This window comes from Gouania willdenowi, chromosome 11, assembly GCF_900634775.1.
Source record: "Gouania willdenowi chromosome 11, fGouWil2.1, whole genome shotgun sequence".
NCBI classification, from domain to species: domain Eukaryota; kingdom Metazoa; phylum Chordata; class Actinopteri; order Blenniiformes; family Gobiesocidae; genus Gouania; species Gouania willdenowi.
This window is the reverse complement of record NC_041054.1, coordinates 17,978,271-18,005,595: the sequence shown is the minus strand read 5'-3', so window position 1 is coordinate 18,005,595 and position 27,325 is coordinate 17,978,271. Positions and strand designations below refer to the sequence as shown.

Genomic DNA, 27,325 nt, shown 5'->3' with positions numbered 1-27,325 from the left:
TGTTAATTACGATCAAATTCCGCCATTCACCCAATCAATTGCACACAAGGTTGATAAATGAGGGCCATGGTGTTTTTTCCTTGACTTAAGCATTTTTAACCCAATTTTGTAGTAATCACCCTCCTTACAAATAAGACAGCTTTACAATCTGTGGTGAGCTAAAATACACTGGTAAACTAAATCTTTCCCTTTAACGTTTTAAATGTTTTTGCTGAACAAAGCATGGAAACATGCACGAGAATATTAATTATTTGATTAGATCTCGCACACACACACACCCACACACACACACACACACACACACACACACACTACAATCTAGGACAGGCTCGCACCACCTTTCATATTATTCTGTTCTCTTCCCTATCCAATTGTCAACAGATTACCAAATATCACAGCCGATTTGTTATTCCATGTGCTCTCCAACAAGGAATGTGTTTTTCCCATCTAAAATCTTTTGAATGTACCTGTAATTGGTTCTTAAATGCCAAATTCTAAGTGGTGTAGTAACATATTATGCCACATCTTATAACAGTATTTATGTATTTATTTATTTTTAATTAAATGTATCTTTATAATGGCTTTGTGCATACATATTCTGCCTTAACTATTACTTGGTAGATTTAAGGTAGATTTTCCTAGATTTAAATATTCATACTTCTGGTTAAGATTACAATCCCCACTATCACTATTCAGAAATTCTTAGTTTAAAGATGTTGGTGGGAGAAAGAGACCTTAGTTGTTTGCTTTCCAAATAAGGTCATTCACTACAGATAATAACACTTGCCATTGTTGTGCCTGTCCGTATTGTTGACATTGTGTCGAACCAATTGAGAACTACTTTATATGGCTTTGTGAAATGGTAGGTACAGTTTGAGCCTAACTTATTTCTGTGTTTGCAGGTTTACTGGGCCAAACCTTCCATCTCCCATCATTAGCAGCAAGAATTGGCTTCGACTGCATTTCACTTCTGATGGAAACCACAAGTTGAGAGGTTTTAGTGCCCAGTATCAAGGTAAGAAAGCACTGGTTTAAAAAAAAAAAAGGTTGACTATCTTATTCTGTTGATTGTTAAAACTGGCTGTTGTCTTTAGCTTGTTTAATCAGCTGTAAGTGGCCATGGTTTTTGTTGGTTTTTCGTTCTCTTATTGTTGTATTTGAATGTTATATTAGCTATGGTACTTCCCTCTTTGCTTAAATCCTAGTCTTGAATTATATTTATTTATATATATGCATCTTGCATGTTCTACTGCTCATGTTTATCCAAGTTATTGATATGCAGGTTGAAAAGCATAAGCATGTATGAATATAGTGCCTTGTGAATACAGCCATTTGTTTTTTCCCCCATTTTTGTTTTACTCATTCTGAGAACTTGCATTATGTTAAGGGACTAACTTGGATTTCAATACCTTTTTTATTGTGTGTACCAATATTTCAAACACACACACTAAATCCTCTCTGTAGTGTGTATCCATGTCTGTCCCATTACGCTTTGAGGCTTATAGGTCATCTTTGAGGGAATAAGCAAGGGGAAAAGGATTAGTTTAACAACAAAGGCAATGTCAACAAACTTCACCTTCAACCAAATGTTAGGAATTTAAGAAAATGAATAGACAAGCTATCTGGGTAGAAGGGGAATTATTATTGAACAAAAACAGGTTTAATGTTGTAGCAACATGTATATAATGAGCTGAATGATAATAAAGCCTGACATGCCCAAAAAAAATCTATACAAACAATCCTTCATGTGAGAGTTATCAGGATTCTTTAGCAGTCGTATAAGCAACTTGTAGAGAGAAAGATGACAGGTTCTTATATTTTATGTGACATTAGAAAAGGCATTTGACATTGTTGTCCTCGACATTCCTGGTTTATAATGAAACCAACGTGTTGACACATATGTCAGATAAATTACCACTTTGAATTGCAGTGTGATGAAATTGGACAACATATATTGAAAAACAAAACACAAACTCATTTGCTGCCAGCCATTTTCAGAACAGCAACCCCCCTCCCTGCCAGACATTTTAGAGCATTTTCACCGATTTTGGAAACCCACAGAATATTTTTTTTACTATGACTATGTAAAATCTGATTCGGAAAGAATAGACTCTCTACTTTCATTAGGAAACAAAAAAGTTTTTAGCTTGTTTTGTTCTTCCGTAATTAGCAGTTGAATATTGGTAAATTTCACACAAAATGCCAGTTTCTGAGCAAAAAGCTGAGAAAAACAGCTTTAAAAAAACCTTTCAGTGACTTTTAGGCTATTTTTTATTTTTTTTTTTTGCTTTAGTGACACCTCAACATTGGCTTCCTTCTATAAAACAACAAAAACATTACTGAGACCAGGCGTTTGATAGCCAAACTATTATCTGGTTAGAGTTGTATGGTTCCCTTGCCGTATTTTAGCCTTCCTCCATGTCCCCACACCCCCGTCTCCACACACGCGATTGTTGATTGTTTTCTCTCACGATCGCGACTCTCTCAGTAGTTGACTCCCACCGTGCCGTTTTCTGCCTCGTAAACTCCTTTCCTCTCCCCCAACCTCTGCCGATCACAGGTGATCTCTTATCCAGAGGTGCACTGCTGCCACCTACATGGCACCAGTTAGTCACTACGTTATAATACAAGTCCAATATCTATGGGAGAACTCTGCCACAGTGTTTCCTAGCAACCCCCATTGAAAAACACAATTGACGTACACTTAAGTCAATGGCAGTGGTCGTTTGGATTTGAAATGACGTATATGTATGTCAGTGGCAGGAAATGAGTTAATAATTACACATAAAAAAGTAATTAACTGGAATAAGTGTGAGAGGAAGCACTGATTGTACAGGCTGTTTATCTGGAAAAATGTTGAATCTATATGAAATTCAAAAAGTGTCAGGGATGATTTGTATTTCATTTATGTTTGCATTTCCTTTATCACCAATTTAATTTTTTTATGATTTTGTTTACTGTATATTGACCTAGAAATGTTCCTGATTGTCTTTTATTCCTGTAATTTTCAAGGACCTTTCTTCTATTCTTCCATATACAGTATTAAACTCAATGCTTGACGAAAAATACCACAAAATTGGTTTAATTTTAAATTAAAATGATAATGTTTTTGCTAACATTGAATTGTAATTAAAACATAATGTGCCTCGATAAATTACCTTAACCTTACCTTTTTGTGTCTTTTCTGACGATAACCTCTGTTAAAGGCAGCATTATGCTAGAACATTGTAGCTAGAGCCCAGAGAGCAAATAATTCATTTAAAAATGTTATCAAATGCACAGTTCTCATGGTTTTTACATAAACTGGAGGTATTCTGATCCTTTTGTTAAAGATAAAAATAAAAAATAGCACATTTTCATTCATTTAGATTTTTTTCTGTGGGAATCTCTAGAATTTGGGACTTGTGAAATCCCCTAAAAAAGTCATTCCAAATATCTACAGCTTTCTTAATTTTAGTTCATATTGCAAAACCAGAAAACAAAGACTATTGTGATCTGTGAGTATGACATGCTATGCTTTAAATCACACCTCTTTCTTTGTAAAATGCATTTATCCATAGTTATGTTGTGTTTGTTGTATTTTTCACTGCTTTGGTTTTTTTTTTTTTACAGTGAAGAAAATGACTGAGCTAAAGTCTCGAGGTGTAAAGATGCTGCCGAGCAAAGACAACCAACAAAAGATTTCAGTGTGTAAGTACAAAACAAAACCAAAATAAACCATATATGTTTGCATTAAGGGGATAAATGGGAATTAATGTTTTTTTTAATAAAATATTGCTTTCTTACTAGTAATAAACATCTTAATCCAAAATATTGTTTTACTTCTATCATCTATTGCCAAAAGTTTCATATGTTTTTGTTTATACGGTTAAGACATACTAAAAAACATTGCTTTGCTCACATTACACTTTTGTCTACATCTTGGAAATGACGCTTAATGTTGTTTTTCCTACTTTTGCCGTAAAATAAAAGTCTCAGTGGTGACTTTTAAAACAGACGGCACCAGCGTGTGCTCGCCATACATTTCTATTTAGTACTAAACATCAGTAAATCTAGTATTGTCTTTTATTGTGTATTTTTGACTTTTCAACAAGTCCACTGGCATTGCAGTGCCATTCAGGGCATATTGTTTGAACAGTTTAAATATTAAGAGCCGTGAGTCACCTGAGCGAGTTGACATTTGGGACAGATGTTTGAAAGATTTGAGAACCAAACGCGATACTTTCAGGCAGTAATGGTGGTGAAACCTGGAGGACATATAGGACTCACTTTATCCAATTCCGTCTCCCTTTTTGTTTTTTTTAAACACTTCTGTCAATCAAAGTAAATCACTTTTTCCGTCCTTGGGTAAATTGCTTTAATCCAAGTCTTTTATGTTCCTCTGTGTACAGTCGGCTTTGTAAATCTTTATTCCGACTGCAAAGTTCTTTTCCATCTTGTGTCCCCCTTAATGAAAAGAAACACCTTTATTGAAACCCTTCTCAGGCAAAGGAAACACATTTCATTATGAGTTATTTATGCTTTCAAAGAAGGGCTTGCAAATTTACATTAATCTTGAAGCTTTCTTTTAAAAGGGCACTCGTAGGAACTCGGCAAACAAATGAAGTCCCTTATATTATATTTTTGTCTTATCTTTAAAGTCAAGTTAAAACTTTAGAAGAAGAAAACAAAGTTTCTCACTTACTTTACGTCATCTATTCTTTCCATGAATTCTGCAGCAGCACACCAATAAAAACAATTACGTTTAAAAGCAAAATGGAAAAAAAAAAAATATATATATATTAATTACAACACCAAAGTTTGATTAAAATTAATGATTTTTACTATATGAATTTGGTTTTTAAAGGGATTTATAAATTCAAGCCTCTGTTAATGCCTAGCTGGTGTATAGAGCTAGGGCCTGGCCTGGTTGTTATGAAACACAGTTCAGATTTTTTTTTTTAAATTCATAAATTATTCCACTTTTGATCATTTATAGCTGAAAACAATGTATTAATAGTAAAAATAGTGATCTATCTCCTATTTCATCCAATATTTGGCTGCCTATGCAATACATGTAGAGGCAACTAAAGGGAAACTCATGGTCTTGTTGATTGAACGTGATGACGTAGCTCAAATTAATAAAGGATTTTATGATGGCTTTTGATTGGTCACCTAAAAAAGGCAGAAATGTATTTTACCTAATGCAGTGCTTCTCAAAGTGTGTGGCGCGCCCCCCTGGTGGGGAACGGAGATATGACAGGTGGGGCGCGACAAACAGGAGGGAACTTTTAATTTCATGCAAATCTTTTTAAATGTATCTCTTCATTGACAATAAATATCTTTAACATTAAAGAAAACTTCTTCACACAAAGAAAGTAATAATAAGAAGCCTAAAAATGTTGCCGATACTATAGCTGCACTACCTGATTCTTGAAGCATGGCAGAGGGGCATGGCTGAATTTGATCCGTAAATCCCGCCCCCCACTCTGATAATCCGTCCCAGTCTCCTCCTCTCACGGAAGTGCACAAAATCGCGCACAAGAGCTGAACGTGCACTACCGGTAAAATACGTCGCCACGCAAAAGTATGCACACAGAATATAGGAAAATGGGACATTAGATGACCTGTCTAGAAGGAAAACAGCCACTTGCTCGTCCAAAGCTAGTACAAGACTGAAAACAAGTTTGCACCGTGCACACGCTTCACTATATATTGCAGCAGCCAATGAGGAGGCTCCTTTGTGGGCTCTGCTCATCCCTCCTTTCTCTAAATCCTGTGATTGGAGCTGGATGGGGTGACTGTCAAGACTTTGTCTTCCGTTTTGTTAACTAAAATAATTATTAAAAGGCACAGACAGCACGAAGACGTACAATGTTTTCAGAAATTATTACTTTTACGATAAAATATCTGATGCTATTAAGAATCTTTTTTTTTGAATTAAAGAAAATAAATGAATAAAGAAAATTAATCAAGTACCTCAGCTTTAAGAGCAATTATTAGAACAAAATGCAACGTGGAACTAAAATGCAAAAATTACGATTTACGTCGACTTTTTCTTCACAAGAAAGAAGCTTTTAGTGGTTTAATGTCTTAAAAAAATATAATTTCCTTTTTCATAAGCCTTTTGGCACAGATTGCAAACAATGTTTCGTTATTACCTGTATGTTTGAATACTGCACTTTTACATTAGTTTTTTTTTTTTATGCAGGTGATTACTTTACTTTAGTTACTTGTTTCCCATTAGTTTAATAAATTTTAAATTGTGGTATTAAGATTATTTGGGGGCAATGGGTGCAGGTGGGGCTTAAAAGTTCACCTTCTTTCAAAGTTTGAGAACCACTACTTCAGTGGCTCCCAACCTATTTTGGGCCTTTCTTGACCCCATTTTGATATCATACATATTTAGAATTAGTTTATGATCATGTTTATGATTATTTGAACTAGATTTATATTTGAGAAAGCTTTTGTTTAGAATACAATTGTTTGATATGTATTGTGTGTGATGTGTTAATTTGAAAAAAAAAACAATATATATTTTTTCTAAATTAGAAATATAATTTTAATTAGTTAATGTAGACATTTCAGGCTGCACTACTCTAATGTGTTCAGTAAATGTTTCTGAAGCTAAATTAAATGTACATTTAGACAAAAAAAAACAAACATTTATTTAGTTTGTTGGTCCCTTACTAACATTCTTTAGTCTTCCTGTTTCCCTCTTACATAGGAAGCCTAGGCAATGAACAGGTGTCACGTTGATTTAACCTTTAACCTCTTCTTGTCAGTCGGACTTTCTGGACCTTCCAGTTTATTTGACCCCTCCTGACATTTCAGCTTCCACTCGTTTGCACTGAGTGATGTAATTTAACAGAGCAGAGCTCGGAATGTGCCCGAGGAGAACATGGATTTGATAATGTTAAGCGTGTCAAGGTGTATGATGAATGAGCTGATGGAGGCAACGCCAGTGCAGCGCAAATGTCAAGAGTTTTCACTTGTGGCAATAACAAAGAAGCTTAGACAGCCTCTTGCTTCCAGGAATATTTCACTCATCACGTTCTTAATATTTTGAAGCATATGCTAATCACAATTTGGTTTAGTTTTTTTTTTTTGTTTTTTAAGAGAAAATGTGCAGATGAGGATAAGCTGCAACAAACAAAATGGCAAACTACTGTTTACCAATGAAAAATGACTTTGTTACCGCGTTTGGATAGTACGCAAACAACCCACTTTTCTTGTACATTATTTCTGTATGATGTCATGAATAAAGATGAATTCAACCTCCTTTTTTTTACTGTTTGTCTTTGGCCTTTTAGTGTCTCAAATGGGCGTAGCACAAGGACATAACATGTGTCCTGATCCCGGAATTCCAGATCGAGGCAAAAGAAAAGGCTCTGATTTCAGGTAAATGATATGCTTAACACCAAGCAAGAACTAGACATTATTAAATCACTAGACATACTCATTTTCTGAACAATCTCATGGAAAAAACAACTTCTGTCTTAGTTCTTGGGTTGAACGCAGCAGCACTCAGGGCAACTCAAAATGAGCAAGAAATAACTGTTGGGCCTTTATAGATTTTTAATCCACACTTGTGATAATTTTTCAGTCAGTGCAATTATCGTTTACTGAAAACAAATGATGCTGATGTAGTTTCAAGTAGAGCTGCACAATTAATCAAATTTTAATCGTAACCACAATTTTGGTTGCCACGATGAAAATAACCTGATCGTCTACAATATTTACATTTATAATACAGGCCCTGCACTCTGTAATAATGTATTTATTCAGTTCGCCTTTTGGTACATTTCAAATTATTGGGTTGATTTTTATCCCCCGCCACAAATGTGGAAGGGGGATATAGGTTTGAGCCCCGTCCGTCCGAGTTAAAGGGGACATTTTCAAACTCCATCAATACCTTGATGGAGTTTGAAAATGAGATGCGCACAATGTTTTTTTTTTTTTTTTTGAGAGTTAATGCCCTTGTTTTGTTTGGTTTTTTTTTATTTATTTTTTTTATTCTGTTTGAAGTGTTTTAAAAAAGATCAGCTTTTCTCATAAACCGTTTAAGATAGGAGAACCAAATTCAGTGTGTGGCTTCAAGGTATCAATACCTTGATGGAGTTTACAAATGAGAGGTGCACAATTATTTTTTTAGTTATTACCCTTGTTCTGTTTTTTTTTTATTTTATTTTATTTGTTACTCTGTTTGAGGTATCTTCAAAGGGCACAGCTTTTCTTCAAAATTGTTTAAGATAGGATAACCAAATTCGGTGTGTGCCTTCAAGGTATCAGGAGTTCGAAAATGAGAAGTGCGCAATTATTTCTTTTGGAGTTATTGCTCTTGTACCGTTTTTTTTTTTTTACTCTGTTCGAGGTATCTTCAAAGGGGACAGCTTTTCTTAGAAAACATTTAAGTAATTTTATATTTTGAGGTGATAATGTTTTTTTATGTATACATCAAAGTTAGATTTTGGACATTTAGGAAAAGGTTGTGAGTTATAATGAGAACCATTTTGGCGAGGGTTGTTGATGACTGTCTTCTTGTTTTATATTAGTATAATTCTAATTTGAATCTTTATTTTGCACTGTAAATTGTACACATGTTTGTTTAAAAGCAGTGTAATAAAAACACTGACATGATTAATAATTTTGATTATAATCGTGATTACAATATTAATCAAAATAATTGTGATTATCATTTTAGCCATAATCATGCAGCCCTAGTTACAAGTAGTCACAGTGCTTTCTTGGAGGTGTGACTTTATGTTGAAAATATTATCCACTGTTCTTCGTAACCGAATGCTGCAACTTAATTCTAGCTAACCCTATTCAACTATAAATGACATCTTACTGCGCTATACAGGAGAGTACAGTAGTAGTAAAAATACATTGTGTGAATTCTTTCTCTGCCATTTTGGTTATTATTAGTGGTCAGTTGTAGAATAAAATGTGAGTAACTCTACTCCTCAGAGAGCAACTGCAGTTTGAAAAGCACCATGATTTAGTTCTTCTGCTGATGGGATTTCCCTGTGTGTAATGTGACATCAGGCGAGGTGCTACGGTGCATTTCTCCTGTGACGAGGGCTATGAACTCCAGGGCTCCAAGAGCATCACTTGTCTGCGAGTGACAGACAGCTACGTAGGCTGGAGTGATGATCGGCCCATCTGCAGAGGTAAGCACTGGCACATCTCGTCCATCTGTGTTTAACTAGGATGGAATTGGACCTTTCTATACAGAACGCTGTATAGAAAGGTCCAAAGCAAATCATGTTTGCTTGCGTCTAGAAATTGTTCTTTTGCGTTTGTTGTGATGCATCAGTCATGCTGACAAATTGTAAATTGTATTCATACACTGTATAGGCTAAGTTGGGATTTAAAATGACCTGCATCCTTTTTTTTTTTTTTACGTACCTGAAAATTTGGCTTGAAATTTTGCTTTAAAAGCTTAAAAATAGTGTTGCAAAGTATTTGGCAGATTGCTAGAATGTTATAATACAAATGTGTAAGTAAATATTGCATTGTTAAATCGACCTACTTTTGAATTTTTATACTTTCTGATTTAAAGGCATTTCAATTCAGTTGCAATAATTTGGTTCAATGGCATAATTTTTTTTTTAGTTTCTCTGTCTCCATTTAACATTAAATGAATAAATCATAATAGACCTAAGTTCATAGTTGAGTTTAATTGTTTAAACTTTTAAGTGTTTAATACTATGCAGTATGTCTACTGTATTACACGGTTCCCACGGAGCCTTAAAAAGTCTTAAAAGGCATTAAATTCATGAATTGTTATCAAAATGTCTAAAATCAAAATTTTAACACATAAGTATGCTTTTATGATTGTAATTAGTCCCATGTTTTAAAATAAATGGTAACGTGTTTTTCTTTTTAAATATATAATTTTCATGATTTCTGGCTATTTGTTTTGTCATCTTGTGGGTTTTGAGTAATTTTGATTATTTTTTTCTGTTTTTTTTTTTTTTTGGGGTGTGTGTGTATTTTACCATCTTTCTGTGTATTTTTGTGTGTGTACTTTTGGGGCCGCCAGATGCACATCTGCACAAGACACTGGAAAATATGTACATTAACCTTATGTAATTGATGTGGCATTTTTTCCGCAATTGTGTTTACTGTGAAATTGGTCGTCAATTTAATTTCAAATGGCATTAAAAAGTCTTAAAAAGCCTTGATTTTAATCTGTAGGAACCCTGGTATTAGGGCATACATATCCTTACTGTTAGATTTTAATAGTTATGTTTTAGCACATTTGGTTTGTACCAATGCTGAACACATACTGCATAATAAAGCTCTTTAACACATACTGCACATATACAAGGCTCTAAAGGTAAGTGGGCTATTTCCTAGCAAATGAATACGTTTTTTGTTGATTTTGTCCGTTCATGGCCGTTGATGCACAAGCTTAAATAGTAGTTCAGTCAAAGCCAAGAGCTGGTGATTTAGACAGGTACCTAATCGTCAGTCGATGTGAGGGGTAAACAGGCCAATAATTAACTGGACTAAGATGAGGAGCAAGTTCACGGACAAAGAAAAAAAACTTTTTAGAATTACCTGGTAAAATAAATGATCAAGTTTAATGAGCAAATGAGGAAAAAGAGAGCGAGAGAGAGGAAGACACACTTGCACAGAAAGTCAAGAAGTCTCTGCAGCTTGTAGGCGTCACCAGTCAAGAAAAATACTGACCCTATGGAAGGAGATTAGTGCCTCTGATAATACCAGTGTGGAAAGTTCCCCATCAAGTTAACATACCAAAATGGGTTCAACTAATTAGAATTAGACATAACAAAGAAAGAACACATTTACTTATACATGTGGTTACACAATCATCAGGAGGACGCTACATTTAATAACAGGTTGAATCCATATTTTCAGTTATCTCCGAATACATCATTTTATCAGTATTAATGTATAAAACTGTCTTTAACTATTTATATCCAGGATGATCTAAACAAAGAAAGAATATGAAATCATAATATATTTTAGTGTGTGAAACAATGTCACCTAGATTGCTTTGATCTTCAAAATGAGTACAGGTAAGGTGTCTCTTGAATGTGAGGCCTGTTAAAATGGAATGACAATGGTTTATTTGTTTTTAATAAGATGGATTTGGATATTATTTTTTTTGTGTACAGCTAATACATAAACTTTAGTTCCTGCAATTTGTTTCCTATTGTTACATCCAAAGATGTAACAATATCCAACACTTCAGTTTTATGCCATATTCATTGCAATCTGACTTCTTTTAATCAATCGTTATTCACCTTCACTCGATCAAAGCTTATTTTAGATAAAAAACGAGGGCGATGTCGGGGGGAAAGGGGTGAATCACAGTGGCATTGAGTCAGGTTTGATGCCCGAAAGACCCTTTTTAGACATAATTCATTAAAATCACAGTAGTTGCTTTGAGTCCCTTTAAACCCTTCAGGCCTTTTTTGACATATAGACTCACTCTTTTTCTCATTAGTAATTCTGCTTTAATTTTGAGGGGTGTTGAACGGCTCTGCCATTAAGACCCCCTCAGGTCCTGATAAGAAGTGTCACCTTGTCTTTTCTAGTCTGCACAGCACTCAAGGCTTTTTCACATAAATTCTATATTTTGTTTTTTGTTTTATCTTTAATCTTTGTACTGTTTCATGTGTGTATTTTGCTTCACTCATTGGTAAAAAAAAAAAAAATTCCGAAAGTAAATACAAGTGAAGATGCAAGTGTTGGCTAATGTTGCACTGCAATATCGTAACATTAAATTAGCATTAACACTAGCTACCATTAGCTTTAGCTTAGCATTAGTATCATAGCAATAACGTAACAATAGCATTAGTTTAGCATTAACACTAGCATTAATGTAGCAATAACATTAACTTAGCATTAGCACTAACCTAGCATTATTGTGAGCCTAGCAATAACACTAACCTAGCATTAGCCTAGCATTAACCTAGCAATAACATTAGCCTAGCATTAGCACTAACTATTGTCATTAGCCTAGCAATAACATTAACCTAGCATTAACACAAACAAGGCATTACCAAGAGCCTAACAATATCATTAACCCAGCATGAGCACTAACTTAATATGAGCATTAGCCTAGCATTAACACTAACAAGGCATTACCAATAGCCTAACAATATCTTTAACCCAGCATTAGCACCAACTAATATTAGCATTAGCCTAGGATTATCACTTACCTAGCATTATCATTATTAACATTAGCCTAATATTGGCATTAACCTAGCGTGACCATTAATAATGTTTGCCCAATATTGACATTAACCTAGCATTAGCAGTAGCCTAGCAATAATATTTGCTTAGCATTAGCCTAATATTAGCATTACCCTAGCATTAGCAGTAGCCTAACAATAGTATTCATCTAGCATTAGCCTATCATTAGCATTAACCTAGCATTAGCAGTGACTTAGCATTAACATTTAAAAAGTAACATTCAAAGAGTATTTGTTGAACTTGTGGAGTTTACCACATGCATGTATTGATACTGATAAGATGCACATGTGCATCTTATCAGTATCAATACACCTATGTGTAAATGTTATGTTCTTTTGTAGGTGGGATTAAACCAGGAATAACCTGTAATATGTTAAACACTTTGCTGCAGAGGATTCTTCACTTAAGATTTCTTTTGGGGGGGTTATTAAATATATTATGAATGAATCATAAGGTTACTTTTGAGACAGAACAGTTTGATCTCAAATTAGCCACAAGAAAACTTTGAGCCCCTGTCAATATTGAGTTTCATTTTTACTTTTTTCCTGGGGGCCAAATTGGATGCTCCAAAAAGCTGAATTTGGCCCCTGGGCCATAGGTTTGACACATGTGCCTTAGACCCTATGTTCCCAAAGTGGGGTACGCAAATTGTTAGAGGGGGTACTAGTACTAATGCTTGTTAATGCTATTGCTTGCTAATGTTATGCTAATACTATACTAATGCTATGATTTTCGTAATGCTAATGTAAATGGTATTATAATGCTAGCTAATGTAAATGTTATGTTAATGATATTCTAATGCTATGATGTTAGTTAATGCTAATGTAATTGTTATGCTAATGCTAGCTAATGCTTTTGTTAATGCTAGTATAAAATTAATGCGAGAAAATACTAATGCTAGGTTAATGACAATGCTAGGCTAATGCTAATGCAGTGTTCAATGATGTGGGCCAGCACCTGCGTCCTCACTTGCATTCTGTCCAGGAAATGCAAACATGATTCCTCAACAGGATAGATACACTTCAGAGACAATTTTTAATGTGGGGGCTACTGTATATAACATTACATTATTATGTTTTTAGGTGTGCAGGAGAAGGGGCCACATTGCTTCAGATTAAATGTCTGAAGGGATTCGGGAGCGTGGAAAGTTTGGGAACCACTGCTTTAGACGTTCATTCTCTATTTGCCAACCCTGTGATGGAGTAGTAACTTGTGACCTGGGCAGATAATTATATAACGGATATTTAAATACTAGTTTGTGTCTTTGTGGTTTCTCCCAGCACCGATGTGTGGCGGCCAGCTACGGGGACCCAGTGGTGGCATCACATCTCCAAACTACCCTGTTCAGTATGACAATAATGCTAACTGCACTTGGATCATCACGACGACAGACACGTCCAAGGTAAAAGTGGATTGACACTTTGAGGCAACTTTGTTAACAATGCTTAAAAAGAGCATCTTTTAGAGAGCCAGTGGTCTGGAAGCTATTCTCCAAATGCCAGACAGACTGACTGAGTAGCTGAATGTCACAAAGTGGTTGTTAAAAAATGAGAATGCCAAACAAAATGGTGGATCATTACTCAAACAAACATTTTATTAATTTGTAACTTGAATGTTTTTCTGTCCAAAAAGTTAAATGGCATGAATTGTACCTCAGTTTAAAAACAAAGTTGTTGTGTATAATTGCTGTTTTATCCAATTTATGTAATGAAGCTTCCACTGATGTATGCGTTATGTGGCTTTTTTTTTATGCCAGCAAAATTGGAGAGTGGAAAACTGATTTGTTTGCTATGCTTTGGGAGAAGGTCCAAAGGAAACACACACACACACACACACACAGCTCATTTTGCATTTTTTGATCATTGCAACTGGACGCTTTTGTAAGCTGTTCAACATACCTTGTGTGAGCACAGTGTGAAAAAAAATGCTTTTATTATCATTTCCAGTCGGTACAAAAAAACCTTACTTTCCTGGTTGGAAAAAAACAATAAAATGACAAAGATGATTAGTTGTACACCATGAGTTGTGGCTCTGGCAAAGCAACAAACTTGCAATGACTCATATATATATATATATATATATATATCATAGTCATGTTTGGATTTTAAAGGCATAGGGGATCATAGACAGACTGTATTTCCTATGGCTTATAGAGTTTTGTTCAAGGCCATTCGGAGTCATAAGTGTTTCTCTGAATTCAAACATTATAGTCTAAAATATATTTAACTTTTTGCACATTGCCGAGTCAAACTGAGGCTATGTGAGGTGAGAGGCAAAGCAGGAAACAGTCTGTTACATTTACGGTCCTTCACTCTGCTCACAAACACAAACACACCAAGACACCCTTGGCTATACCCAGCGGGCACCCTGTCTCTTACTGTGTCTGGTTGAGATGAAGATGGAGCGAGGCTGTTCGTTCTGTTTAAGAATGTAATGGACTTCTATTCTTGCCCGCCTGCTTTGGCCCAGTCGGAGAAATGTTAGGTCAGGCAGGAGACTCAGGCGGAACTACCAAGGGATGAGGGTGAGAAATGACAGGAGTTCCAGCTGACTAAATCCAACTGCATGACATCATGACTAATGTAGGTTTTGTCAAGTGGTGCCCCATCACTATGCCCCGAAGATCCCAAAGGCAGCTGTTTTTAGTTTCCCATCTTTCAAGTACATATCCGTCAGCATCGGGTTACGGTCTGTGTTAATAAAATATCAAAATTATCTTTCAGATATTGGAAAAACCTCAAAGGTATAACGTTTAGTGTTAGCATTTGAGATATGTTTATCATTACACTGCACATGCATAGAAATGTGGAATTGACCTTTCTCAAAAGCCCCGCCCCCATTTACTTTTGGGATGACCGTCATGTTCTGGGAGAAGTCTACCTGTGCGTGTTAGTGACTCTTTTTGGAGCAATACCTGTGCAATATCCTCCAGATTCAGGCTAAAGGGGTTACAATATACTGTGAACGGATATATTCAACATATTAAAAATAAACAACGAAGGGGACGTTCCAACTATCAAAGCGAAAACATACCTGATCAGTCATGCTTCTGCACTGCAGGGTAAATTTTATTATATTGTTCGTATCCTCCTTTAGATATAAGAGCGTCACCATAGCTAATGGGGATTTTAATAAAACAAACTGTTACGTTAGCTGTAGCTAGCTGAACCTACAGGTGACCCAAAGCTAATAAAATAGCAGCTATTAATGCTGCTAAGTGCTAACAGAGCCTGTTAATATAGATTGGGAGACTTGTATGCTTCAGGAGGATGTCGACTGAATTATTGATAGTAGGGGTGTTGAAAAAATCTTTGGCGATATATCGCGATATTATGCGCGATTCTCGTATCAATTCAAAATGCATCCATATCATTTTTTTTTTTTTTTTTTTTTTCAAAAAATCTAAAAAGAAAGTATTAACTTTCTGCATTTATTTGTTGTTTTAGGCTTATACCTCAAATGAGTTGCACTAAAGTCGAAGTTGGTTTAAAAGCCACAGGCAGATTGTATGTTATTTTTTTATTTTAAGTTGTTGGCTCATGGCATGTTAAAGCCACTGTTTTGAGTGTAAAATATGCCAATAAAATATATTTCAAACATAATGTTCTCATGAAGGTGGACACATCTACAGATTAGTTGTTTAAGTCATATATATAAAAAAAAAAAAAAAAAAAATTGCCTTATACTTTAATATTGGGATATATCTATATATATATATATATATATATATGACCTATGTATCGGGATATGAATCGTATCGCTAGATGCCAGGCAATATACACCCTTATTTGATAGTAATATAGTAATATGATAGTTGCTAATAACTGTATACTCCAAATTTCGTCATTGACCCCATTTCACTGGGTACGTGAATGTATAGTTGTCACCTTATTTAAGCTTTATTGTCATTTTTCTGAACATATACATGAGATGCGATAACGTTAAAATCATACACATCTCCCATGCTACACATATGTGCATACTGACACACACATCCCTGAAATTGTAGACATCGCTCCAGTTGTGTTTTCGGCTTTGGCAACGGAAAGAACATGACTCTCCCAGCCAAACTCTTGGGGTACCTCAAGGTATCCGACTTGCACAAGACACGAGAACACCGCCTCACCATTGTGCATGACGGACCTTGTTTACATAGTAATGGTTGCTCGGATATATGATTGGACAATGACTGTTTGTGGGCGGGGTTTTGCGAAAGGTCAATCACCACCCGTTTTAACAACAGAAACTGTGCAAGGACCATTTTGAAAATTACCGTTATCAAATTGATCTACATAGAACGTAGCATATAATACCTGAATATACCCAACTTCACTACGTCTGTTTATCAAACAACTTTGAGCACACCACCTGTAACGTCAAGTGATGTATTTGCAATAGTTCCATTTTCCAGGGCATTATTTTATTTACTATTACAGTTTACGCTTCTGCACAGGTATTACATTTAGAATGGAGATTTGAGTTTGTCTCAAAGGTTGCAGAACCTGAAGACATGTTATAAAATCACCTTGAACAAAACAATATTACGTTGCCCCACAAGCTAGCTTAGTTTGAAAAGCTAAGCAGTGTAAGCCCACAGACTTTAGCTCCACCATGCTACTAAGAGTAATAAAAGAGTGGACGTAATGCATCGTAACAGATGCCAACCTGCGTAAAACGCTGAAGAGGAGAAAAAAAGGCTAATTTCACCAGGGGTCATGTACAGTACAAGCCAGTTGTTCATGTGCAGAATGATTAACGCATCCAGGTACTAAAATAGAAAATATTCCATCATTAAAAAAACATATGGTACAGTTGTTCGTGGAATTATTGCATTTTCCACAGTTAGAACACCACAAACTGCCAAGATGTGGAGTTTGTGGAGTTTGTCTGTTTGATTCTGTGATTTGGTTTAAATTTTTTGGTTGGTGAATCCTGTTTGAATGATTATTGTGTTTTCCATGGGTATTTTACTTTATTTGGTAGTTTATTGGATAGTGCAGTATGCCTTTTTTCTTTCTTTGTTTTTTTTTTTTTGCTTCTGTTGGTTTTGCAATCCAATTTAGTTCATTTTCCAGGTAATTGGTCTATTCTTTGTTTCTGTGGGTCAAGGCTATTATTTGTTTCTGCACTTTTAGTCAGGTCTGTGTGAGTTGGATAAATAAGTAGGGCAATGGAAACGTTAACATTTCTGGTTTCAAACATAAAACTTTTTTGAAAAATGAAGATTAGTTTGTAATACTTAGTCAAACAAAAAAGACAGAAAAAGAGGTCCCAGGTGTGTAATGTGAAAGTAGTTTAATTTAGCTACAATAATGAATAGTGTTTTTTTAAAAAAATGTTTTTAATGTTGGAGCTTATCTGTTTTTTTTTTTTTTTTTTAACCTCTTTGAGCACTTTGTTCCTCAATTGTTGGACAAAAGCAGGGAGATGAGTTTTCCAGTAAGAATCTATTTATTGACCCATCAGACCTATTTTGCCTTCCCATCATCAATCTTTTCTCTCCACCTTGGCAATTTTCATTAGCCTCTGCTTTCAACAAACGACAGAATACAATTTGCATTTATATAAGATTTTTCATCAAGCCCCACTCTTTTAGCCCTCTGAAAACATTAGGGATGTGGCCAAAATCAGTTCTACCAAAGTGGAAAACAGTTCTTGTTATGTTTTTGTTGTTTATGAGAGGTTCGTCCCTTAACATCACTTTAGACATAATTTATTAATGTTTTATAACATTTAGTTTTGTTTGTCTTTTGTAGAATCATCTTGTATTATCCCTGTATTCAGGACAGGTATTTAGTGACCCCACCAGGTGCTTAGAGACCACAATAGATTTTTGTGATGCAATTAGAATCAAAATGGATAGTTTAACCCTCCTATTATCCTTGGGGTCAATTTGACCCCATTTAATGTTCATCATTCAAAAAATAGCAGTCGACTTTTTTTCTTTTGCTTCATATTTCATAACATTTCCTAATTTGATGGTTAGCAATAATTAAATTAGACATTCAATTATCATGATGATATTTTTCCAATGTGCTAAATACATAATGCACATACCTCTGGTGTCAATTTGACCCCAAGCTGTTTTAGCTGTGGGACCTTAAATCACTACACCTGAGAGGTATTCCATAAAGGAGGGTTAACAAACTCTGAGTCTATCCATAAACTCTGGGTCAACATATCAAGCATTGGGAAACTCTGGGTATCGGATTCCATTACAGCTGGTAGGAAGTGGGTCAATCAACCCTGGGTATGTAAACCTTGGGTTACTTACATGTGATTAAAAAGCCATCATCAATGGATCGAAGGTTACACGATATACCATGGTAACCACCTGGAAGAGAGTGATTTATTCACCTTGATGGGTGAAATAAGCAGGTGTTTGAGGAATATGAGCCTGTTCTAAAGGTGCGTTCACACTGACTATAGTGGATTAAATCACCCGTGATCAGTCGCACTTTTTGGTTGCTTCATGACTTTATCGCTTCAGTGACGTGACGAGCGTTTAATAATATGAATAAAATGTGGCAGCAGCATAGGATGGCTGCGTAGAGAGCCCTCCCGTTACACTGGCTATAAAGACAGTGACTGCCGCTTGATATCGCGTCATTTATATTGATCTTTAATGTAATATTGTCGCCTGAGTCATCTCAACGTCCAAAAAATGTCATAATTCACTGCGCCACCATAGAAGTTACTAATGTGTTTCACAGAAGAGTGTCAAGGTACATTAAAGTGTTCAGGCGGGCAAAGCCAGGTAGAAACCCAGGGTTTCTTCGATAAAACCTGCCAGTGACCATGTTTAGTTCACGGTCAATGTTGCCATGGTAACTTACTCAGAGAAGAAAATACCTCGCGTTTAAAAATGGGATACTCAGAGTTTCCCTTATTTGAGCCTGAACATACTCAGAGTTTGAACATAACCCGCTTTATGGAATACCCCTCTGCAGGTGCTGAATTGATACTTTTGTTTTGATACATGAAATGGAAGCCAAAGTAGAACTGATATTTCCCACTCTGTAGACGGCGGGGTATTCTCCCAAGGACATTGTTAGTTCATGCAAATTAAGGGAGGAGCAAACCTATAAAAGCTTGCATGGCAGCCATTTTTTCCAAATCAAACAAATAAATAAATCATCAACAAGAAAACAAAAACAAACAATCAAAAACTGAACTTTGCCACTGCCATTCCCAAGCCTGGATAACAAAAGAGTGGCAGTCAGTGAAACATTATAGTGAATATCCCCAAATGTGTTCTAAAAGTAATTAAATTAGTGTGTATGAGAGGAAAGGGGGAGTCACAATCATCAATTCTGTGCACCCAAAATTAGATAAACAGCAGGAAAGGTGACATCATCACCACAACCAATAGGGTTCATACTCTTGTGGTCATTAATGTTGTCAGTAAATTTGAGAATATTTGGATGGAAACTATTCAAGATAAATGATTTCTAATTCATAAGTTTGGCCTAATGGTGGCGCGAGAGGTCAATGGACAGGTCAATGTTTCATTATTAATGTGCAAATTATGTATTCAACAAATAAACAAAGCACCTTACACAAAGAGTTGATCAACAATTTTCTAAAAACTAATTTTCTGGAGGCAAATGTTAGTAATATTTGAGGATCATATGAGGGTTAAACAGATGGTAGAAAGCAGAGTTAGGGTCAATTACATTTTTTAGTTACAATTTTGTTTTCAATTACCCATGTTAAATTACAGTTCAATTATGATTACAGTAACCAACATTTTTTTCCAGTCACAATTAAATTACAATTATTTTTCATCCACTGAAAGTCAATTACAATTACAATCTCAATTACTAGAGTTAAATTAATTAAAAAAATGCATCACGATTGCTGAGCCTGAAATAAATCACCTAGTAAAAGTTATTGTTTCTCTTGTGTTAGCTTTCTGTTTGCATCTCTTATGAGAATGGGAAATTAACTGTAAATCACTAAAATACACTAAAGTCAAATATCAAATTTATTTTTTATCTATTGGTTACCTTGTTAGGCTTCTCCAATCAATGAAAATATAATATTTTTAATATAGTTTTAATATTTTTGATGTGGCCATCTGAGTATTTTTTGTCGAAATAGCCCTCGATTTAATTATTTTCAAATGGTAAAATGTGGGAAAGCTTGATATGAAAAATATTTGATCTACATATGTGTAGAACTGTACATAGAACTAGAATTATACTTGCAAAGTCAATTATGTAAACTCAATTATAATTTCATTATGATTATGACAATCATTTTTTTTTTTCAAATTACAGTTGTATATATATATGATTACAGTTATAATTGATCCCAACCCTGGCAGGAAGTTAATGAGGATAAAGGAGTAAAGTTCCATTGATGTGTCGGGTGAAGTGAACCAGGGGTGGTTGATGGATGAAGTGTTGATGGACAGAGAGATGGGGGGGGTCACAGATGGGGAGAGATCTCTTCCCCTACACCTGACTTCACAAGTATTCCAGCATCTGTCATCTACATTCGTCTGGACAATGTCTTCTGTTGTGGTCCAGGTGATCAAGCTGACATTTGAGGATTTTGACCTGGAGCGGGGTTACGACACCCTGACTGTTGGAGACGGCGACGTGGTCGGGGATCAGAAGACCGTTTTCCACGTGTGAGTGACTCTTGTAACCTTCAACTTTCTTGCCGTACTACTTTGTCTAGTCGTTCTCCCACTCCCTCCCATTGCAACACCTGCTTCTACAGATTTCCATGTATCCCTACCCGCCCATCAGTCGCCTCTTCCCAAGCATTTCTTCTTTTTTTACTTTCATCACCACACAATGTTCCAGTGGTGCATAAAAAATACATGTCACACCACATTATCAATCATCTCTCTTTCACGATAAAAAAACAATGAAATATGCAGCGTTGCAAACTGCATATTGATGCGCCTTAATGAAGTTTACGCTAGCAGATGCTCCATAACAATTCACCGGATGTTGTTATTAATTGTGCTGGAATTTACCACCTTAATAAATATTTTATGGATCAAATTTTATGCCAGACTGCTTTTGACAGGATGGGAAATGGGGCGGGGGAGTGGAGACAATTGTGGAGGAAATGATAACTGATGTGAGACGCTTTGTGTTTATCAAACTTTGCTACAATATAGATGAAAATGACCCAATCTGTTCTAATAAGGATTTCCTTATACACTATTGACATATTTGTTGCATCACTCAAGCACATGTAGTTACAACTCTGTAGCACATATCTTGAGAACAATTTTATGGTTGAAAAGTACTGTATATTGCAGCTATCAGCACTATTTGTCTCAGGGCAGGGGTGGACTGGGACTAAAATAAAACTATTTTTTGTCAATTTTGCAAACTAATTTGGACACTTTTTTCCACCAAAAAAATCTTGGCCATTTATCGTCCAAATAAGCTAGCTTTGGCATTTTTGCCCTTTTTCACTATTGATTGCCACATTTTGCACATTTTAGTTACCACCGGGTTTCTCTTCATTTGCCCATTTTTTGGCCACTCTGGACTGCTTTTGGCCCATTTGAATCACTTTACACTCTTTTCTCGCCACGTTTTTTGCCACTTTTGGACCATTACCATGTTTGCCTCCACTCAATCATCAAAAAAAAAAAAAGTAGCGAACCAGCTCTCTTCGGATTGACGGCCCATCGGGACGATGCCCGGTATGCCAGATGGCCAGTCCACCCCTGGTTCAGAGCTATAATTTTAAGAGAATTGTGAAGTAGCCACATGGCCCAGGTGGTAGTAATCTGTTTTTTTTTTTTTTTTTGTTTTTTTGCTTCTGTTTGGTCACAGGCAGCACAGCTACATGTAGCAATATTAGAGTAAGATTAGCATCCTATCTTTTCAGTGTTGCTTTATGCTCACACAATGAGACACAGTCACTGTTTGCCAGTGGAGAACAGCTTTGTGGTGAGCTTGGTGAAACAGATTTACAAAACCCGACAAGAAAGGTAGAGTATTTGTGTAACCTGAAATGAATACTTTCTCTGATGAAACACAAATGTTATCTTCTCTCCCATGTGCATATCAGAGTTTACGGAAACCTAAAAGGATGTTGGAGAGAACAAAAAGCCTGACTTATTCAAACACCACCACCATTCTTCTTGTTCTGTCTTTGAAATTAGAAACTGTATTCAATTACACAGCTATTCTACTTAGGTAATTAGTTTGAGGATAATTGTTCTTCAAATAGAATTCATTAATTCAATGATAATGACAGATTTTGCCTTCAATTTAAACCTTCTTGGTCCCACATATCTTTAATTACCATCTCATTATACATTATGTAACCTATATTCTGTATTACTATAAACCGTGTCTTATAGTGGCCCAAAAATGGACTAGAATAATTTTAAGATGATACCCTTAGATGTGAGAAATTCAATTATTTTTATTTATTTTTTTTATTAGTTTTTAGTTATTTCAACCAAAACACAATTAATATTTAAAGTAACGGTTTTAATCTTACATATACAATGACTTACTTTAATAATAATATTATTTTATCATTAGCATATATGTGTTGGTTGTAAAATGCACTGATTTTTTTATTTATTTTTTTTTTTATTTTTTTTTTATTGATTTTAAATATATATGTTTTTGTAGCTTGTCAGGCACAACAACTCCAGACCTTGTGGTGAGCACAAGTAACCAGATGTGGCTCAACTTCAAAACAGATGATACCAGTGGATCGCTGGGCTTTAAGGTGTCTTATGAAGGTAAGGATGCAAAACACATTTTGGTTTGTTTTATTGAATGGGTGTAAGATGATTATTTTTATGATCTTGTAAAATGTATGTTTAAAAAAAAAAAGGGAAAAAAATGACAAATTCTGTCTACTTTTGTGTTCATAATGTATTTAAAACTGCTATGAATGCAGTAACAACATGAATATAGGGAGAAAAAAAACTTTACAGAAGCTTCCTTTGGGTATCCCTTGCCAAGCTAACTCCTAGCTTTAGCCTTTGCTGTTGACTTTATGAAGAACTTCCTCTTTTTTTCTGTTATTGTCTACAATTTTTAATAAAAAATGGCATCCAGTCTGAAAACCTTAACCTTAATGTTTTAAATATTATCCTCAAACAAGTCCATAATGAAAGCTGATGATGTCATTAAGACATGTCTGTGATTGCTTCTTATTCCATCAGTAAAAATAACAGAGAAAAGTGGAGCAACTTGCGTAACCAAAGTGTAATTGAAACAATGAGTTTGACTTAATGAAGGGAATGAAGCTCTTTGAACCACTTCACCTCACAGATTGGAGTACCCAGAACCTAATTTGCATTTTGAATTACTTGTAATTTAAGCTTGATCATTAAGTGTAACTGCAGACACAAAAGTGGCCATCATTTTTACTCGCTTTTGGTGTATATTGTCAATGGCAATCATACAAACGGTCAGATTTCAACCCAAGCAAAAGCAGGAATTCATTGAAACACTTGGATCCTTCAATTTGTTTCTGTTATGCAGTTTTTTTGTTCTGATTTACATTTCTTTACTGGTTTTTTTAAGAACAAGTGTGCATATATCATGTTGTCTTTAATTGTAGTTGGGTCATTCACATTTTATTTGGATGTATTACATGTATTTGCATTATTGTTCCCATTATTTTTCCACACAGGCTTCCCTTAAAAGTAGCTCTCACCATCTTCATTTTAGGTGACTTACATGCAACATTATTTTGTTATATTTGTGAATGAGGCAGCCTCACTACAGCCATACATTCAAACAGCAGTGAGCTTTAAATATGTGTTCTCAATGATGATCATCATTAGGGCTGAATATGGATTCATACCCAGTTTCACCCCCGTGCCGTTTTAAATTGTATTAGGCCTCGCCATCATTTCCCGGATGGACGATCTAATTCACACTCAGTGTTTCCCTCATGCAGATGCCTTAATAGGATGCATCTGCATCTACAATCTTTAACCTCACATATGATAAATAAAAGTGAGTAACTGAAGTGATAATTTATTAATACTATGATAATTAAATTTGTGCATTGTAAAAATGTAGGAAAGTAAACTAAGAAAATAAAGGTAACTAGACAAATGTGCATTGCCGCGACAATGCAAGTGGGAATGCATAAAAAGGATTGCCAACTCTTTTGGCTGTATGTGTTTGTTGTCAATGAACACAAGTTTGTACACATTACCAAAAGCACAGATATTTGTAGACACTACTGCTCACAAGGATCTAACAGCATTATGCTCAGTCCCCGAGGATTTAACAAACAGTTATATAGAGTGAAAGGCAGGGCAAGATTTGAACCAGGTTCCCCTTGACGATTACTCGATGGAAAGTATAAGCAGTCTCTGATCACACTGAGCTAAAGCTAGCCGTAGTAGTATCAGGGTACAAGTCTGATATGTAAAAGCAAAGTAAGGAATGAACGCTAAGCATTCCTACTAAATGTATAATTATAAGAAAGAAGAAGATTGTAGCAACATCTTAAACTATAAATTGTGGACGTAGCTGCAGAAATAAAGCTTTACCAGCAGTTTTTCTCAAAGTTCATGAGCAACAGCTGTCACACTCTAGCAGACCTAATCAAGCACTCTCAGGCTTGCAAAAGCAGTCTAATTGGCTTAAAACCTTAAATTACATTAAAAGTAAGAGTTGGCATTTTACAAGTTAGATATCATCATTGTCACTAAGCAGCAGAACATTTTGACCTTTGAATGGTGTAAATATTTACATGCAGCATGACAAACAGGGTCAATTAAAAAAAATAATACAAATGTATTTTTGTCAGAGTACAACCTCTATAACGTGCATTTAATTGCAGATTAGACAGTGAGCAACATTGTGGAGCTACAATTGCGTATTTGAGTTAAATATTGATTGAGATATAGCAGTTTACAATAAAAGCATAAAACCTCATTGAAAGTAAAAGTGTTAGCATTTTACAAGTTACAAAGCAGCATTACCACTAAACATGGGAACATTTTGATATTTGAATGGCGTAGATCGGTTAAGAGTTGGCAGAGTAGTTCCAGGTCAAATTATGGTCGGAAGAATAAGAAAAAAAAAGTGGATCTTAAGTGTCAATGCGAACGTTTGCCTTTGGCACGTTTCAGTTGAAAATTGCTCACTTCAGCAACTTACTTGCAGAAGGATGAGTGTCATACAGGAAATGGAATATTTAGCGTGTGGACAGAAGGTGTGAGAAACATAAAGGCATAGAGATGGAACAGTGCGTGTAGTGACAGACATTATAGTGACACTGTTTGCCCGATGAGATGGGAGTAAAATGATGTTGATTTTACTGCATGATGAAGCTAGTTTGTCTGATAGGTGATATTTAAACTAAATATGAACCTTCTGGCCAAGACTTTAATGTGATATTAAATCTGTCTAAGCTGATTGAACCTGATTAAAAAAAGCTATATAAATAAGCTTGCAAACCCCCTTAATGTTGGCTACACTGAAACCCCTTGAGTACCATTTCATTGACTCCTAACTACATCTTTGCCAAAGGAACAAATACTTGCAGTGTACACGTTCTTGTTCAGTCAAGATTAAGTAGGAAACAAAATACTTGATTATGCCTGCATATCCAACCAACTCATGATATTTACCTTGTGGTAAATTTAAGTTTTTCAACAACATCTAATTATTTTTAGTTATTATTTTGCTTGTATTATTAAATATAAGGTGCAGTATTTCTGACTTCAGAAAAGGTTTATTTATTAAAAGCAAATAGTGTTTCACCCATTGCACAGCCAGATGTTATCTCAATATTATCAAATATGATTTTATTTTTTTTCTCCGTAAAAATAGAATTTTATGTTCAGTATATCTAAAATGAGGGCATATTTTTTTGCAGGGAAATTGCAGATCTTTTTACAGACACAAACACCCAAGATAATTCACGAAGCTGCAAAAATAAATTGGAAAGAAACCAAACACTCTCAGACTGTTGATCCCCTGCAAGCTCTTATCTTACACATTTGAATATTTTCTAATGTGTAGGATCATGGCTTAGTGTTTTGAAACTCATTTGATCTACCCTGAGTTGAATAATAAATTGCACGCTGTAAGGGCTGAGACTAAATCATCAAGAGTTGTTTTGGAAAGGTTGAGACGTCTGTCTATCCTTAAGTATAGCAGCCATACACTGCCTACATAATAAAACTATGCTTTGATTCATCTTGGAAAATCACATCTTTGCAGGTCAAATGAAGAGTCCTTGTTTTGGGACGTGTGCACCAATATCTAAGCAGCACTGTGCCAAATAACTGTCCGACCCCGATCTGGTGAATTGCACCTGTGTCAGACCTTGAGCTGGACTATTTTGTACAGAGCCCCAGACATGATGACATTGTAAATTAAATGAATACAATGTGTGGCCACAAATTAGTAATAGAAACAAGAGCACTGAGACAGCGCAAACCCCCGCCAAGTTTAGAAGTCGGCAAAAAGTTTTCTAGATACGACTATCCACAATACCTACCGAATCATCTCCAAAAGGTGTGTGTATTTATTCATCAAGGAGGATTCAGACTTTAACTTGGAGAGGAATCAATATCGGGCAGGACTCGAACTCTGTTCATTAAACCTAAACCTCACTTAATCACCTTTTGGGGGTTACCCCGGCCATACCCCATGAAGGAGCTTTGACTGCTTTTTTAAACTCAAGCTCGAGTAGGTGTCATACAATTTTAAAGAAATTCCCCTCGCAGGGTTCAAACCCACAAAATTTCGCTAAGTGACCATAAAACTGAAGTTCGTCTTTTTGTTCGTAAAGGCACATCACTGACTTTTTCACCTAAAGAGTTGACCTCGATGAGTTAGTTTAAATGATTCCTCAGGCCAATATACAGCGCTTGACGGTATCACTGCTCCGAGCGCGGCTTCCCTCTTGAAATACTACCCATGTAAGTTTGGAGAGACGGACCGTCTTTGGCCAGGTCATGTGACCGGGAGAATGCCTGGAGAACGTATCACTTTATGGCAGTCACGTGACCACAGGCTCAGATATACTCATGGAGCTAAAGCTTTTGCTCGTATTTTTCCCGGCTGTTTGACTCCTGGTCATTGCCGAGGCAAGCAAAAAAGTTTAAAACTGCTTCTGAGGAGGCTAAGAAGACGTC

General features: G+C 35.6%; 1 protein-coding gene across 1 annotated transcript in view; it reads left to right on the top strand.

Moving 5' to 3' along the window:
* Window positions 1-27,325, top strand: part of csmd2 (CUB and Sushi multiple domains 2) — a 340,353-nt gene that overhangs the window by 168,834 nt on the left and 144,194 nt on the right. Inside the window, exons 6-12 of the mRNA XM_028460920.1 lie at window positions 903-1,015; window positions 3,613-3,690; window positions 7,293-7,380; window positions 9,028-9,152; window positions 13,494-13,615; window positions 20,748-20,851; window positions 22,836-22,948. Coding sequence (XP_028316721.1) covers window positions 903-1,015; window positions 3,613-3,690; window positions 7,293-7,380; window positions 9,028-9,152; window positions 13,494-13,615; window positions 20,748-20,851; window positions 22,836-22,948 — 743 coding nt within the window. The remainder of the gene's footprint in view (window positions 1-902; window positions 1,016-3,612; window positions 3,691-7,292; window positions 7,381-9,027; window positions 9,153-13,493; window positions 13,616-20,747; window positions 20,852-22,835; window positions 22,949-27,325) is intronic.